Genomic DNA, 17,972 nt, shown 5'->3' on the forward strand with positions numbered 1-17,972 from the left:
GGGCAAATTTCATTTATTTTTATTTTAAATCGGCATCATGGTCGTTGATCGTGCGGTCTCAACTCTCTAATCCCCCCCCCTCCCTCACAACATTGAAAAATACTTCCAAACCAGAACACTATGGGAGCCACCAACGTTATGTTCTAAAAATATTCCACTCAGCTTATTCTGTAAAAAAAAAAGTAATTAATTTTGATGCTGTCTTATTCCTTAATGGTTTGAAACACCAAAACATCACCCAATCTGGATGGATATTGGTCAAAGAACAGCTGTTCACCATGAGTCATGACTGTTTAAAACTGTTGTCTCTTACATTTGTTTAAACTAAACGATTGCTATAGAAGATTAGCCTACAAATTAGCCAAACACAGCGAAATGTTTACGTGATGTACTTAACGTCACCTCAATGAAGAGCGTTTTTTCCTTAGATTATTATCGCTTTTACTAATAATTGCTTTGTAAAAAAAAAGTCGGTTATGAGTAGGCCTACTAATTTTGTATCTTCCCCGTTACAAACTTGGAACTTAACCCAGCCCCGAATTTATCCCAGCCCCGAACTTATCCAGCTACGAATTTATCCAAACTCCGAGTTTATCCCAAATCAGAACTTGTCCCAAATCCGAATTTAGCCCAATTCCGAACTTTATCCCAGCTGCGAACTTTAGCCCAGTCCCGAACTTTATCTCACCTCCGAACATATCCCATCTCCGAACTTTATCCAAACTCCGAACATATCCCAACTCCGAATTTTTCCCAATTCCGGACTTTATCTCAACTCCGATTTTTATCTCACCTCCGAACTTATCCCAGCTCCGAACTTTATCCCCAGCTCCAAACATATCCCAACTCCGAACTTATCCCCCCCCCCCCCCACTCCCTGACGGAAATAGCACCAGCAGGATATTAAGTACCACGCCTTGGTCTGGTCTCAGATGTTGTGATACCAGAAATCGATGAGGCCGGTGAAGAGTTCAAGTTCAAATCGATACCGGCACCACGCAGTAAACAAGCCGCTCACCATCCACGTAACTCGTGGCTATTTTTAGATTTGTTTTTTTAACTTAAGAGTTTTCTCCCCCCTTGTACTTTAGTTGGTAAAAAAAAAAACAGTCCGTTCTTTCATTGAAGTACTGGTAATTATTTTTTAAGATAACTGTGTTGATTTGAGAATCTATTTATAGAAGAAAACAACATTGTTACAAATCTTTTTAGACGGGTATTTTCATGTAAGGATACTAATAGTAAGCGACCTGTGTTTTTTTTTAACTGAGCAAGATGTGCGTCCTTAAAAACTTTAAATTTTGGAATTACAACAATACTGGTAGAGATACGGAACCTAAAACGGACCTCAGTCATGATTAAGTCTATTAAAAAAAAACAAGAATTGTTTTTAATTGCCATAGCAACATAGTAATCTAAATCGTAATTTTGCATAAATATAAACCCGTCTAATCCCTAACTCACACTTCAGTTAAGTCTAACCTGCATCCATACTCTGACATTACCCTAGTGTTATGGCAATCATTTTAGCATTGCATCGCTGTCGTTGTTTTTCGTTAGTACAAAATCCTTGCATTACGTAATCTTGGTTTATTTCAAGCACCAAATACCGTGTTTTGTCAGAGTAGAGAGGCCCGTAATGTTGAAAACACCGTATGTGATTGGCTGGAATAATTATCTCCACCACGTAACGAACTGCAGCGCCCTCTGTTGACTCGCTCACTGCCTGTATCACGTGCCCGTGTGCACGTGACTTGGGGAATATATTGCTCTGTATTTCTTCTCGGCCATGGACGGCTACTCTTTCTGTCGCAGTGACGCTGGGGTCACGTGGTCAAAGCTCACGTGATCACCCCTCTGATAGATGGAGATGTCCTATTTATTTCAATTATTTGTTTGTTTTTTCTTTGCGAGTTATGTTTTCAATACAGTTTCAAATAGAAGAAATAGACAACTGTCTAAACCGATTTGACTAAAACTTTAACTTACTGCTGTATTAGTGAACAGTAAAGAAATGCACGCAGTCCCATCCTCGGCATCATGTATTATTTTGCTAGTGCACGTTGCACACACAAAAATAAATGTGTAGGCATACACATCCTATCATTTAAAGATAGTCATTTTATTCAATGCTTTATTTTTACCTTGCATTTTTAAAAAGCCATACTTAATCACAATAAATTAGCTACTAATGAACGGTATTGAGGTGTACATGTAAGTGACAACTGGTATAGTGCACAGTATTCGTTAGCCGTCGTATAGAGTGACAACTTTAAGACGGGTACTTGCCTGTGGGTGGGCGGGTGTGGGGTTGGGGGGGGGGGAGTCATGATGTGAACCGGCGTTGATGGCGATAATTGATTGACAACACAAAGACATGTGGGGTACAAAATAGAGCAAGCTTTACATTTACAGGTGAGGTTAATTTGGGGGGGGGGGGGGGGAATGGACGCGGAGCGATATCTTTATCCTATAGGCCCCATTTATATTGCCTAGGGGCGTAAATATATATATATATATATATATATATATATATATATATATATATATATATATATATATATATATATATATATATATATATATATATATATATATATTGTTGTAATGTTTAAAAAATATCATAAAACTTATTTTGACTTTGATTTATTGATTTATCTCATTCCAAAACCTCACTACCTTTAACACGACAACGTTAATTAATGAAACCAGGTGCTTCGTGTAATGTGGTAACATGCCCCATAACTCCGGTCATAAAGCTACTAGAGTTACGCATCAAACCAGCGCGCGTAGACCACGGCAAGAAGGATCTGGTCAGTTAATGGCCAGTTGCGCCATTCGCGTCTGGCTAATCAGATTAGGAGGAGTTATCCAACCTCAGGTCAACAGTCGTTACATTGGGGGTCTTGCGTAACACCAGGGCGCGCTGACTTTTAGCGTCACGTGACCGCGCGGCCTCGCGGTTACCTAACTGGTTACCGCGGGAAGGCGGAACAAAAGGGGGAGATGACCGCAGGGCGCTAGACAGGCAGTGGTTCTCAAAGCTGAACGGTGGGGTTCTAACTCAAGAAAAATTTAATACAGTAGGCTTGATCTCAGTGGTTTAATTAAAAAAAAAAACAACTTCTATTTAAAGGTACGGTTTAATATATTAAGGGTCGTCTTTAAATGACGTCAAGCTACTAAAGCTACTAGGGGAGCAGGGGTAAAGAATTATGTTATGGGGGGGGGGGGAGCTGTTTTTTTTTTTTGTAAATTGAATCAGAAGTTGGCTAATATACCTAAATCGATAACCATTAAAGATTTTTTTTAAATTTTAACTGTAATTCTAGGGAGGGGGGTGGGGTTGTAGGCTGATGCGAATAAGTTCCACCCCACCCCTTTTTTAAATTTTATTTTTTATTTATTGGAAACGAAATGGAGCTGTAAAGTGGACTTTGCCGTTATTTACGTGTGTACATTCAGCGTTATGTAGTGGGGAGACAGAGGTTTAAAATTTCGTGACGTTATTTATGTACGAAGCTGTATGCTCCCCTCGAGTTTTATGCTGAACATTGCTAAATAACACTTTGTTGTAGCATTGTGCCCCCTCAACTTTATATCAATCTTTGATTATTCTATATTATTTATGTATGCCAAACTAGTCGTTTATATCTTTTTGTTTAATGCCGAAACACGACTCTCCAGTACCTCTGTTAGCGTAAATCTATAGAGAAACACAATAGTTTTGTACTAATATTTAAAATCATGCATATATTTGGTGATATTAACCAACAGTGTTTCTTCCAGACTTTTTTTCTCCGGGGGTGCACTAGATATTTTCGGGGGGGGGGGGGGCGGACACTGGTAAAAGTATATATTTTCGATATAAATTCCATTTCATTCGGGAATGGGGGCGGTAGACATTCTAAAGGGGGGGGGGGCGGGGCAATTCCCCCCCCCCCCCCTTCCAAGTGATGACTGGAAGGAAGAAACTCTGTTTACCAACAATGAGAATATTTTTAAAATGAGAGAGCCCAAATGTTCATACTCTGGGAATCCCTGAGTTACGTCAGCTGACCAATGTACAGCCGGCAGGGGGCGCTGGTGGCGGCGGCAACAACAACCGTCTGTCTCGCGGTGCTCGGGGCTACGTTACCAACTCTCGTCCGTTACGTGGTGTGACCTCATTCCCACTGACCGTCTCAAGCCCTCTAGGCGATATGGTCGGCTGTTGCGTAAGGCGCGCGCCGCTTTCGGCGCTGTTCGTTCACCGGATATTGAAATGTGTTACGTGGATCGAACACAGGCCGTCGGCGAAAGGCAAATAGTCGAAATTAGCTGACATCAGAGGTCAAGTAGTGTAGAACGTTCCCTGGGTTCGCGGATAATCTTCACAGGATCAAGGTCAAGTCGGATATGACGTCATCAGCAATTCTGGTCAGGACCGGGATCGATTTCAAAAGAAAATAAATCCTGTAACCCCTTCTTGACCCCACCACCTCCCCCACTTTGTTAATGATCCTTTTGTGTTGGTCAAATTGAATGTTAACATTCTACAATAAGGTGTGTTAACATTACGCTCAGGTGTTGTTGAAAACACCTAACATTCGCTAACAAGAGAATTGTTTAACATCGTAACTATCGTATTCTGACACCAATACCAGAATATCAATATAGGTTTTGATACCTTGTTAATATTAACTACAGCACCTAAATCTCACACTGATCTGAAGATTTAAAAAAAGTAACGCCTGATGAGAAACGTTATACTGTACTAGGATTATAACAAAATATATCAAAAGCTTATAATACTAATATACACTAGACGTGGTTTTCATATGGCCAAATTATAGTATTCGAAAATTTTTAAAAAAATACAATTAGTGCTTCTAAATGATTTTTATATCAACTGATACACCACCGAACTCAAATTGAAAATGTTTCATAACATTCATTAAAATCTAAAGATAAAAGCGCTACAATGTACTCAAGTACTGCGCCCAATAGAGCTAGGTTACATTCAATGACAAGGGCGTAGCTAGATATTTATAATGACGCCGAGCCAGGTCTGAAATAACCGCCTCATTTAAGTTACATTACTAGACACTAGAAAGGCCTTGCAAAAACTGATGACTCAGCAAATTATTCAGGTGACCGCATGGGCTTATCTTAAGCCGTCACAAGTGAATCATTGCAACCGCTTCACCTTACAGCACTAAACTGACCTGGTCAGTTTGAGGCCACACAAGTGGGCCGACGTGCTGCATGCATTAGATGACATCAACACTTGAACAATATTACGCCAGTAAATTTCACGTAGCTTTAATTTTATTTTTAAATATTTTAATCGCGCGGAATGTCGTAGTTCAAAGATGCATAATGCAGTGGAAAGTGCAGCATTTCTTTTCATCTTTAGACTTTAGTCAATCCATTTATACAATATATAAAATGTTGTCAGGGGTGGACCACCCCCCGCAGACTCACCCTAGCTGCGCCATAAAGTTTTATAGTGCTTTACTTCTTTCGGTAAAATAGTCAGCTAATTGGTATTTACATAAAAATGGCGTGTTTAATTATTAATGTTACACATTTATAGCCGGTCACACATCAAAGAAATATTATATTACACTGCTATTTCATTATCTGAATGACATTAAAAATGTTTATATTTTTCCTTTGTACAGATCTCAAAGAATAAAGTCAACACGCAGTCTGTGAACCAGAGAGCCACACTACTACAACTATTGTGAGTCTACAGACAATGACGACAGCCTACGCTGCACCAAGCTCCCGTTTTTTCCTATCCCAGTCCAAAGCGTACGACAGCCTGGACGCGATCGTCAAACAAGAGCCCTCAGAGAACTGTTCGGACGCCGGTCGGCCCGTGGACATGTCGGTGTCGGCTAGATACGCCTGCGCCCAGCCCGCACCATCCCGCTGTAGCAGCTTCCCTTTCCCCTACACCAGCCAAGACAACCACCAGCAGAACTACGACCATCGCTCACCCCCGGGGAATCACCAAAGTGACTCATCGACACCCTCGTCTCCTATAGAGCCCAGACAATCCCCGCGCTCGCCCGTGTCGCCTGACTATAATTTTAAATCATCACGTGGTACGCTAGGTCTACCCGGGGTGATGACCGGAAATGGCCGAATCCCAGGGATGAAATCAATGGAGCTTCAGACAATGAGCGCCCAGCAGCGGGCCAAGAGAGAGTTTGTCCCCGACGAGAAGAAAGACGAAGGGTACTGGTGCAAGAGACTCAAGAACAACGACTCGGCGCGCAGATCGCGAGTAAAGCGCAAAGCTTTGGAAAAATTAATGGAAACACGACTTCTAGAACTACAGAAAGAAAACATTGAACTCAAACACGAAATGGCCGCTCTGAAAAGACATTTCGGCATTGAAGAAAAGACATTCTCCTACGGGGAGTTTCCTTTTGCTAAACAAGGCACGTCACCGAGACGGTCGCCGGCGTTAGATGACGATAAAGACGAAGACCTGGAGCGGCAGAGCGCAGGGTCAGAAGACTCCAGCTCCAACGACGACTCCCGGGTCTACAGCATGGGTAGCGTCACCGCCCTCAACCAAACTCTCGGCCCAGCCGTGCGCTACAGAACCAACCCCGGCAGCTCTACGACCGAAAGTCGAGGTCTAAGCATCGATTCCAGAAGCTCCAGAACCTGCGACAGCGGCTGCAGCAGTCTCCGGATTGATAAATCCGGAGCGCTGGACTTAACCAGCGACCAGAGCGAGCGCTCCACCCCCGCCAGAGACACGGCCAGGGAGTCCTCGCCCGACACATGCAGCAGCAGCAGTTCCAGCTTCAGGACGGCGGCGTGGACCCTCGGGGACCAGGGTCAGGCGGACGGTAAGCACCAGATCATGACATTCCCGCTCAAGTGCCGGTGGAAGAAAGAGATGATCTCTGCTCACGCTGCCATGGCGGAGGAGATGCGCTAACGTCTGCTACACACACGCAATACTGAACAGACAGTACCTCGAGGCTTGTTCTATTCGGATGCCAGACTGTACAATGTACATTCTTTTTAAAAAATTCCGACTTTGGGTAATTTACCTCAACAGTATATTGAATATCTATTTCCTCTGGCTGTATTCAAATCTAATATTATTATTTAACTGTAAATATAAACGGGTATTTAAGAAGGAAATCGTAAGCGGATTGTAAATTTTGTTTTGTTCATTTTGGTGATCTTTTCAGGCAGGAGACCACATAAACAATCGTCATATATATATATATATATATATATATATATATATATATATATATATATATATATATATATATATATATATATATATATATATATATATATATATATATATAAGAATACATATATATTATTTATGTGTAGAAATGCTTTAACCTTATTTATCATAAACTATAACATTAACAGCTGCTAATGATCAGTATTATTTAGTAGCAATTAGAATAGATTAGAATTTGCAATGGCCAGATGGTATGTTAGGATTATATTGGATTCAATAATATTCTCCACATAACAATGAAATTTTAAAATTAAATTGTAATACACCATGTTTCGAACGAGTGTGTACATTTTTGTACATAGTTACAAGATCTTTTTTTAAAAAAATGTTTATGGTATATTGAATATTGTTTGTCCAAATGAATGTAATACAATACGTCCAGCAAATGACAGGAAAAATGCGCAACGGAAATCTGCGCACACAAAAAAAAGCACAAGGGTATTTTTGTTTTCTAAAACCGAGCAATCATAGAAATTAACAAAGAGTGACTACACATACTATATAGCATAATAAAACATGTTTCCATGAAATATGACAAAATTAAAGTGTATTACTTAAATAGTATTAGCATAATTATTTTGTTTTTGCGCATTTTTCTGTTGGCGCTTTTTTCGGATTGCGCATTATTCTGAGATCCCCAGCCAATATATCAATGTTATTGCCGTTCAATCATCTCATATACCAATGTAACAATACGTAAATAACCATATATGCCCATATAGGCTACTGTTACAACTTTGACCTTTGTTCCTGGTAAACTCTTACCATTTATGCTGTACCATCTTCGTGTCTTTTATCTTTGTGCCAAATACGATGCTCTGGTGTCTAGTACTGTTATCATTGAACCCATGTCAACTTTTAGTGCCAACGTATTACACAGGTTTACATTTTATAAATGCATGCTCATTTCTTTTCATAAAATAAAATACATGATGAACAGGGTTTTTTTTTAAATAACCCATTATTTACTGTTTAATAAAACAACAAAATAAAACAAGGTATTTTTGCCAGTAAATTATTTAAAAAAACTTCCTCAGTTCCTTCCTAATTATTGATAAAAAAATGGCAATACTAAGCAGTGCATAATTTTATGTAAACTGTCTGTTTAAACTAAGGCATACTAACTAAATGTAAATTATATCTACATTTTATAATTTGTATTTTGTCTATGTTGTTCCGAAGAAACTTTTTAAATCCATCATTTGTTATATTTAAATATGCTAACCATGACTTGTTGACAGTGGGCAGATGAGAGAAAAATGTACTGCTTATACTGGAACCCACTTAATGTATCTCAATTGTCTTTCTATACATTCATTTTTGTTCAAGTAATAAATTAAAGTAATTATTTGTTCAATGTTGTCTGTTGAGAAGTGTAACTAATGTGACAATTCAGCTATAAATAGTACTAGTCATTAGGACATATCAATTAGGCTATTTTAAATACAACGAAATTATACTGTCTTACTTTTAGCAGTTAGGTGGTATTATTAAAAGTATTGCAAAGTACTACTACTAGAGCAAACCTGTAGTGTAAGTAAACATTCCTAAGAAGTCAGTACAAGAAATAATTTACAATTGGTTTTAAATTTAAATTACTAGATTATGTTAGCTTCCATACAAGAATACCATGTGTTTTGTAGTCTAAGGGCTAGTGTTATTTTTATTTATTTCTTAACTTAAAGAATCGAAATACCACAGCATTCAACAGTTCTTTTTTAATGCATTTAATGTATATTCTGGATAATAAACTGTGCTGTTATTTACATTGTGGTTTCTAAACAATAAATAAAAGAAATATTAAAAAGTCTCTTGTCTATATATACTTAGCGTAATTTTAATTGCAAATGAAGCATATATATATATATATATATATATATATATATATATATATATATATATATATATATATATATATATATTTATTTATGGGTATCAGCTGCTGATATTTGAAATATATTGCTGTTATTACTTAATCTACATTTATTAATATAAAAGCCTAAATAAATTTTATTTACAAATGCTCAAAACACAATTAGTTTGGATGTTGATGTCACAGAGAAAAACAAGTACTCTACTTTCAAGGCTCATATGAACCATTACATCCTTGAGGGTACATGAGGACACATTACACAGATACTACAACACTACAAGGATAGGTTTACACACATTGGTTTTTTTTTTACTGCTAGTGACTAACAAAAATAAACAACATCTGGTGGTTTTTTTTCCACTTTGAAAGACCTTATTTTCCAGCATTAATAAGAACTTGTCTGAAGCAATTTCATAATTTTCTATTCTTTAGACCTCAAAATGAATAATGAATATTTTTGGTTAAGAAATGAATACAAACAACCAGTATGTTAAAGTTCTTTTTTCAAATTCATCAACACAAAACAAAAATGGAATAAAACATTTATTTTTTACCTATTGTTAACAGTATTTTAATTTTAAAAACTATAACTTAAATTAATGTCAAAAATATTTTTAAAACAAGGCATGAATCAATTCATTAAATAATAATGAAATATAAATGACAAATGTAAAACAAATTGATCACTCACACACCCAGATCAAATAAAAATCAAATGTTAAGAACAGAATTATCTGCCTTTAAAATTAACACAGCCAGCACTAATCAGTTGACCATTATTAAAAAAAAAACCAGATAACTCATTCATTAGGTATTTTTTAATTCGTATCATGCCCAAAACTAGAGATTTACAACTTTGTATTTTTTAAGTAGTTTATAAAGTAAATATATGTTTGATATTTGTTTCAAAAAAGATATATAGCTACATAACATACTATGAAAATTAATTCAACTGAATCATGTGAACCAGCCAAAACCCTCAAGAAATAATTATCAGGTAAAAAGTCAGTTACAGTATTGTTAAATCCTTCAATTTCAATTGATAAAAAAAAGGCTTTGAATGCCTTTAACATGTATCAAGGTACTACAGCTAAAAATCACATATTAAACCAGAGACCAGCATACAATCTATAGTTTATAAATAACTACAAGGGATTATCAAAGCAATATAATTTTAAACAGGTCTTATGGAAGTTAACAGGGTATTAAAACACTGAAAAACTGTCTCACCCTGGTTACATTTGGTCAAATACTGAGGACACAAGGATAGAAAACAAATTGGAGATAACTGCAGCTTTAAAAGTTTTTTATTTTTAACATCAGTTACGATCAAATTAAGTTTAACCCCTAAATAACTTGTAAGACGTAAAATGACTTAAACTCTAAAAAAAAAAAATGCTCATCCATAAGCAAAAAAATTTAAAATCATGACCAAAAAAAACCAACAGGACAAGTATTGTGAAATAAATAAACATGTTTATAAAACACAAATTTACTACTAATAAATTAATCTGAATGCGCAGCTGGCCTTCAAAATTTATTTTGATTTACTGATAAAAGTGAAAGCAACCCAGTATTCCTGTAAGGCATAATATGAGCCCCATGGAGGCCATGTTAACTGGTATCTTATACTCCAGTTAGCCTGACTTCACCCCCACATATCTGTTCATGCTACTAGACCCATGACAAAACCAAGAGTGATTAACTTGACTGAGTTTTACCACTCATCTCATCATACACAACCTCTGGATACAAGGCTTTCATTAAATGCATTACTCCAGGAGGACACAAACAACCACTTTCATCTGCTTTAATTTCTGAGATTCATACAATTTTACATAAAGCTATAGAGATGACAAACTTATGGTATGACTTATAGATGGAATGCAATTTTTTAAAACCATATTTACATAATAGTTTAGGTGTAATTATAAAGACAAACATAATTAATAATACTTGCAGAAATATTTTAATACATAATTAACCATTCAAATTCCCTTCATTGTTAAAAAAACATGATCAAAGCTTACCATTACTTTATATAAAAAGAAAAATTATGAAGTTTCATCTTAGTTGCTAAATATAAGATAGAATATAAGAGTTTTATTGTTAACCTTTAAGGATGAATTGTTTACAGCTGCTAATGAATGATATTACTCAGTGGTTGCTGTTATTGAATTGCTAGTGACAGCTATTGCACAGGATCGGCAGAGCAAAAATAAAAATTTTAAAATGACATTTAATAAAAGTTGTGTTAAAATAATGCACTTTTATTTTGACCAACAATATCTGGAAGATAAGTTTTAATAGATTCAGTAACAGAAAGTAATTATTTACCATTTTCATCCTAAAGGTGGAATAAGTCTTCCACTTTCACATAATGAGAAGGAACGCAATGTCAAAGTCCCATCTCTGACATAAGGTAAAAGACAGCATAGAGTACAATTACCAAACAAATTATCAGCCAGATTGGATGCATTGTAGCTGTGGAAAACAAAAACAAAAATTTGTTAATATTTGAAAACATATTTTGTATACATATTTTCTAATTGTCAAGCCGTGTGAACATTTAAATGTAATTTGGTATTGGTAGCAATTAAACAATGAACAAAATAAAAGTGTGAATACATTTCCTTATGCATTCATATAAATTAGTATAATATGTAGCAGAAAGGATTTGGCTGGAATTTCCAGTGGAAATCTGGCTATAGAAATGGTAGGAATGTTTGTGATGAGACCACTAGTTTATTGAGAAACCACAGAACAGAGAAATATTCTTGGCATATAATGCTTTATAAGAATATGAAATAAAATAAGCAAATTCTGAAGTTTTTGAGAGACATCAGAAGAAAGTAAAATATTCCATCACAGGAAATTGCTTACAAGTTTAATCAAACAACATTTAGGATCTAATACTTATATATGAAATTGCACCAAGATAACTGAAAAAGTTATCGAGTTCACAAACACACACAAATACAAAATTGCATTTTTCAAAATCTTAATTCTTCTTTTTTAAATTGCATTTTTACAAAACTTCCTTTTACTCTGTATCCAAGAAAGTATAAAACAACTTACATCTTTCTGGGCATTGATGAAGGCGGATAGTGTTATCAGCAGAGACACTCAACAGGTTGAAGTCTTGGTTTCCAGTGATAGCTTTGGTGGCCTCTGAACATGGCAGGAACTCTACACTAGTGACAAATATACTGTGGGCCTCTTTCAAGTAATATAATTTCTAGAGGAACAGAAACCATGTCAAATATGTTGATCAATTTTGAAAGTATTTAGTAAATAAAATAAAAAGGCGTTACAAAGACTAACACATAAAGTATCTATTACTACAACTACTACATAAGCATTGATATTATTTACACAAAAACAGAACTGAAAATGAATGAAATACAAAGAGATGTTACCTGAAGACTAAATGAAACATACACAGAAACACTCCCTGAGATTGAGCCAATGCCTAAATAGATTCCTTCATCACTGCAAACAAATTAAAAAAGTATTTTAATATGATTCCTACATCAACAGATTTTTATGAAAACAAAACCTAAAATAACCCTATCACAATAAAGCACCACCTCTTTTCTTGATATTCTCACACATTCCTAAAAAATTGACACAACTCAAAGAATAGGGTGGTGTTAAAAATGAGTTGCATGAAAACACACTTTTTTACATTGACGTGGTTGATAATGAAAATTTTTAAAATCACCAAGTCATAGTACACAAAAAACTTAAGTCTACATCTTCAATTTATACAACAACAAAACATTTTTTTTAAATCTGTAAAAGCAGCTAAAAATAAATAAAAATCACTTAAGTGTATTAGTTTCAAAAACATAAATAACTACTTCAAAAGTTGCAGTGCTGTTAGTAACATTACCAATCCTAGTGGTGGACTGTTGTAAAAAATAGGATAAACATTGCATTTACCTGACAGCAAAGGCGGAGACCACCTCTGTCCCTACTTTAGCTGTCTTCTTGAGTATAAACTTGCTACTGTCCCACATAGAAACGTAACAGGGAAGTCTGTCGGATCTTGTGACAGGAATGTTGATTGTGTAAAAGTTGAACTTGTCTTTTTTACCTTCTATGAGACCATATCTGTAACAAAGCATAAAGAATACTACATTTCAGAAAATATCATTAACAATTTGACATTCTATACAAGTAAATTTTACTTTTACAGATTATCAATCCAATTATAAAATGTTTTTTATTAAAAAAACAAGCCGTTAATATTTATACTCAATATATAAGAAGGCATAAAACAATTGGGGGCCACACATCTCTATTAATAAAACAAAAATGACTGAATATTCATAATGTGCATCTTAGAAAAGCTTTATTTATCATTGATAAATAAAGCTTTATCAATAAGTAAATTCAAAACTATTATCTGAGGTTTACTGTTTCTATAAGGTAACTTACAAAAAATGTATTTACAAAACAAAAATCTGCTGAATCAGCCTAATCTTGAGCTGACTATTATTTTCTCTACCATGGGGCAGATAAAGTAGGGTTCATGTTTTAGTGATAGTTTTAGTTAGGGATAGTGTGGTCAGTATTATGCCCAGCCATCTTAATTTTCCCGAACATGAATTAGGTACCCATTAGAGCTGGGTGGACCCAGGGACATTCAACTGATTTGAACTCAGAATTGAAATTGAGACTTTCAGGTTAGCAGTCTAGCCCCCTACCGCCTCATTAACTTATTGTGACATGGCCTAGATGTTCATAACGAAAGCGTGTAGGCACGGAGAGATTGTAGTGTGATAGTGGCCTCCCCTTAGAAGTGTGTGAACTGTAGTGCGTAATCAGTGTGTGGTGCATCGTCAACTTAGGGTAACATGTAGTCAGTGTTTTTCGTTTAAATGTTCACTGTTTCTCTGTAGAAGTTAGAAATTATATTTGACTATTACATTTGAACTGTTTTCAATTGTGTTATACCTGGTTCCAAAATGAAATGGAAAGCAGAGCGTAATACTTATACAAGGCCGAAACTATCATACTAATGTCCCTAGATTTTGGAAGTCATTTTAAAAACTTCATAAAAATTGATTAAAAGTTTTACTTTTCCTTCTTTTTTTGTTTTCCACTTAAAACAGGGGTATTTATTTTTAACAGCCTTTAACTGATAATATGCAAGTCCAACAAAATGAGTTTTTTGTACCCTGATAAAAGACTGGGTAAATTACAAACACGGTGTACTGTGAAGGTTAATTTAAGAAGCCCATTAATAGACAAACCTACCTGCATGATTTAAACCTGTAAGGCTCTGGTACTATTTGGTTCCATATCAATTCTGACAATTTTTGGCCATCTATGGCTTTCCAAATCACACCATTTTTATCACGGGATACTGTAATTATCTAAAGTATTCATTAAATTCGGAATTAAAAATAATTATAATTTGGATTAAATTAATAGCTTAAAACAAAGCTTTAGTTTTTACAAATAGAAAGGGCTGATTTTCTATAATAAAATTGCAAATTTTAAAATAATATTTTAATTTGACAAAATTAATTTTGTTTTCCATTTAATATTGCATGAAGCAATATAAAACTGTCAAAACAGTACAAAGATTTTTCTTCATCTACCTTTGAGCCATCTGGACTAAAATCTAAATCATCTATTTCATTTTTGTGTGCTTGCACTTCCCACACTTTTTCTAACTCAGGATACTGAAATAAATAAGATAATCAGCTGAACATGCTATAAATCAAATATATCATAAATACAAACATAGTTATATCACATGTAATGAAATAAATCCGATATTCAACTAATCATTATTTAAAGAAATAGAAAATCCAGTATTGAGAACCAGAACAAAAAGAATTTTAAAAAGAATTAACGGAGACTGAATCCTCACCCTCCATAAACGAAGATGACCATCAGCACCTCCAGTCACCAGGTGAGTCATCAGGGGGGAAAAGCGAACACATTTCTGAAAGCCGCCATCATTTGTGAAGTCTGAGACGACTTTGCCAGTTTCCTCTACATGGAATGTGAGTTGCTTTGTGGAGCTGTTAACTCCATGGTCAGATGAATCTTTGCCCACTTGAGAATTTTCATTTTTTCTCTGTTTAACACCATCATGAGCCTCTGCAGACATATTTTAAGGTCTAATGTCATAATGCTTAAACAATTTAATTTTCAACTGCAGCATTTTTTTAAAACCACAGTATAAATAATTACCAAGTGATTTGTGATTTCAGATTATCTTTGAAAAAAAATGGGGTAAAACCATTGATAAAAACACAGACATCTAAGATCAACTACATATTTAATATTCTTTTAACAGATATGGACCTAATAAACAGCATTCACAACATGTACAATTTTAAAAAATATACAAAGTGGCTTACTAAGGTGAGATAAAGTTTTATTAACCTGCTACTTCTGTTTCCGGGCTGATGACTTTATACTTGACAGAATAGGTGCAACAGAATTCATCCTCCCCAGTTGCTAAATGGTGATGCCGACCATCATAGTGAGACGCACAGTTCATCACAGCACGGATTCCTGTTTCATGGCGGCTGATGCTTGAGCATGTAATATTACCTTGAGAAGACTTCAACTCATAAATTTCCTGTGGGCAAAATGAGTTCAATAGTGCATTAAAATAAATTAAAAATTATTCTAAACTTTGTTCTCACAGGGAATTAAATAACTACACAAAAAGCTGATTTTTTTAGCACTAATACCAGCTTTCAATTTTTCATTGCTTGTTGCCCTTTCTACATGATGAAATGTTACACTATATAATTATATAGGCCTATAACTTATAAGTTGAATGCATTTAACATTTAGAAATGTGTAAATCTCAGTTGACTGATGTAGACTTGTCCCTATTTATCTTTTTCTACCAACATCAGCAGTTAATTGAATGTTAAGGACAAAAGGCATCCACTGGCTCAACACCATCTCATAGGAGAAGTTACTTGAGGAAATAGTAGCCATTTGACTACTTTGAGTAAGAAAGATGGTGTTGGATGTGCCTTGTACAGAAGATGAAGAAGAAATTTCAGCAGCAGCTGTAAGACGAATACCACAAGGGAAAAGAAAAGTAGCAAGATGCGATGGCAAAAAAAAAAACTGATCGCATTGGGGAACAGCCAAGAAAGTTACCAAAGAGAGAAAGAAATGGAAAAAACTTTATAAGGACAGACACATGGTGACAGGATAGGAAAATGATAATTAACTCTGAATAGGCCTTTTTAGTTGTTTTTTGGTCAAATTTCAGCTTAGCTCTTTTGTATCCATCTCAATTTAAAAGAAATTGGAAAATAGCTTCCATTTGTTTCACTTAATAAATGTAAAATCAGGAAGGAAGTACTGGGAAATTCCAGCTACCAATACAAATCAACACATAGTTAATAGTACAAGTACATAGGCCCCTAGAATCTAGATTCACTATCTTATAGTATTTTTACTTATTATTGTTTTAAACCATAATATTTTTTAACGTTTATAGATCTAAATATGCCACCATAATTGGTAACAAAAATACCACCCACATAAACACCCAAAATTTTACAATTCTCAACAATAAAATTAAATATTTCTTAAAATATTCTTGTGGCTTTTTTCTGTGACTTTTTTTTAAGCAATCTTCTTTGTTCATAATTTTTTGTGTTGGAAGGGATCGAGCCTTATCTGCCAGAGGGTTTAAACTCGAGACTTTTTTTTAGAATTTATCATCCATGAGCTTTATGCCGACTCGACCACGCCTCCATCACAATTAAGGATGCATGTCAACTGGTTATGCGCCATTGAGGCCATTGACTCCGATTTCAGCCTGCTTTTCTTTTTGGATTTGCTTCCATAGCCTTTGTTCAACCAAGAACAAACTACAAGGCAGCAGTTGTTTAATTTTGGAGTTGTCTCTCCCCTAGAGGTAGAGGAGTGGCTGTCCCCAGCAAACGAGCCTCATCTGCCCCGGGAGTTCGAACTCAAGACTTTTAGGTTTAGCAACCATGAGCTTTACCGACTCGACCACGCCAACCCCCTTCCAAGCAATAAACAGACACTTTTTTCTGATTTTTTCCTGTGACTTTTTTTCTGTGCATTTTTTTCCTGTGACTTTTTTTCCGTTCAACGTTCAGTCTGCCTGCACAGATTTACAAACAACTGTTGATCTAGAATTCTAAATTAGATTTCTTGATCTAAAAAAGCTAGATCTAGACTTACAATAGCATTAGCGATTCCTGTTTTCGCCTGTCCACCCCCACCGGCCACAAGAAAGTGCCTTTCATCGAGAGCGCGTACAGCATAAAGTGGAAAGTCTGAATGTGCCAGCAAGACACCTTTGGTGGGTGCCATGTTTGGTTGCTATTTTTGTATGCGGATCTCAAAAACTATAAACACGGAAGATGACAGTTCAAATACGTAGGCCTAAATTTCAAAACTTCAAACATTTTAATAAAAAAAAAATAGCATGACTAAAAACAACTAAAAGAATTCGGTCCGGTAGATGTGGTTGATATTTCTGTCGCCAGTTCGATTCATGACGGACGAAGCGCGAAAAAAAAAAGAAGGAAAGCACGAGGAAGCAAGTTAAATAAAAGCTTGTAAAAACAAAAAGATCTAGATCTAGAAATCTAGATCTAGAATATAGATCTATTCTATTTCTTGACCAACTAAACTAAACGAGCCGACCCGCTGCGTATCATACGCCGCTATTTAGTTGCTTTTTTTCTACTTTTCAGTAATTCATAATTTGTGAATTCGACAGTACCAATGCTGCCACTGAAAATATTTGCTTAAAAACACTAACCCCCCCCCCCCCCACGCGAAAGCAGCCTCCTC

The 17,972-nt window shown here is 35.5% G+C and overlaps 2 protein-coding genes across 2 annotated transcripts in view; one reads left to right on the forward strand and one right to left on the reverse strand.

Annotated features, from left to right (window-relative positions):
• LOC131954419 (uncharacterized) overlaps positions 1-7,242 on the forward strand; it is an 8,538-nt gene extending 1,296 nt beyond the window's left edge. The window contains exon 2 of the mRNA XM_059318083.1: positions 5,667-7,242. Within this exon, the coding sequence (XP_059174066.1) occupies positions 5,744-6,946 (1,203 nt within the window). The 5' untranslated portion in view covers positions 5,667-5,743 and the 3' untranslated portion in view covers positions 6,947-7,242. The remainder of the gene's footprint in view (positions 1-5,666) is intronic.
• Positions 7,243-9,676: 2,434 nt separating this feature from the next.
• LOC131954418 (prolactin regulatory element-binding protein) lies at positions 9,677-17,501 on the reverse strand. Its single transcript, XM_059318082.1, has 9 exons — positions 17,355-17,501; positions 15,555-15,753; positions 15,034-15,266; positions 14,759-14,842; positions 14,412-14,530; positions 13,092-13,262; positions 12,566-12,638; positions 12,225-12,384; positions 9,677-11,630 (listed from the first exon to the last, which is right to left on the reverse strand). The coding sequence occupies exons 1-9, from the start codon at positions 17,484-17,486 to the stop codon at positions 11,545-11,547; spliced, it is 1,257 nt and encodes a 418-aa protein (XP_059174065.1). The 5' UTR covers positions 17,487-17,501; the 3' UTR covers positions 9,677-11,544.
• Positions 17,502-17,972: the final 471 nt, after the last annotated feature.

This window comes from Physella acuta, unplaced genomic scaffold (genome assembly GCF_028476545.2).
Source record: "Physella acuta isolate Inbredline_101_S28 unplaced genomic scaffold, ASM2847654v3 ptg000997l, whole genome shotgun sequence".
NCBI classification, from domain to species: domain Eukaryota; kingdom Metazoa; phylum Mollusca; class Gastropoda; family Physidae; genus Physella; species Physella acuta.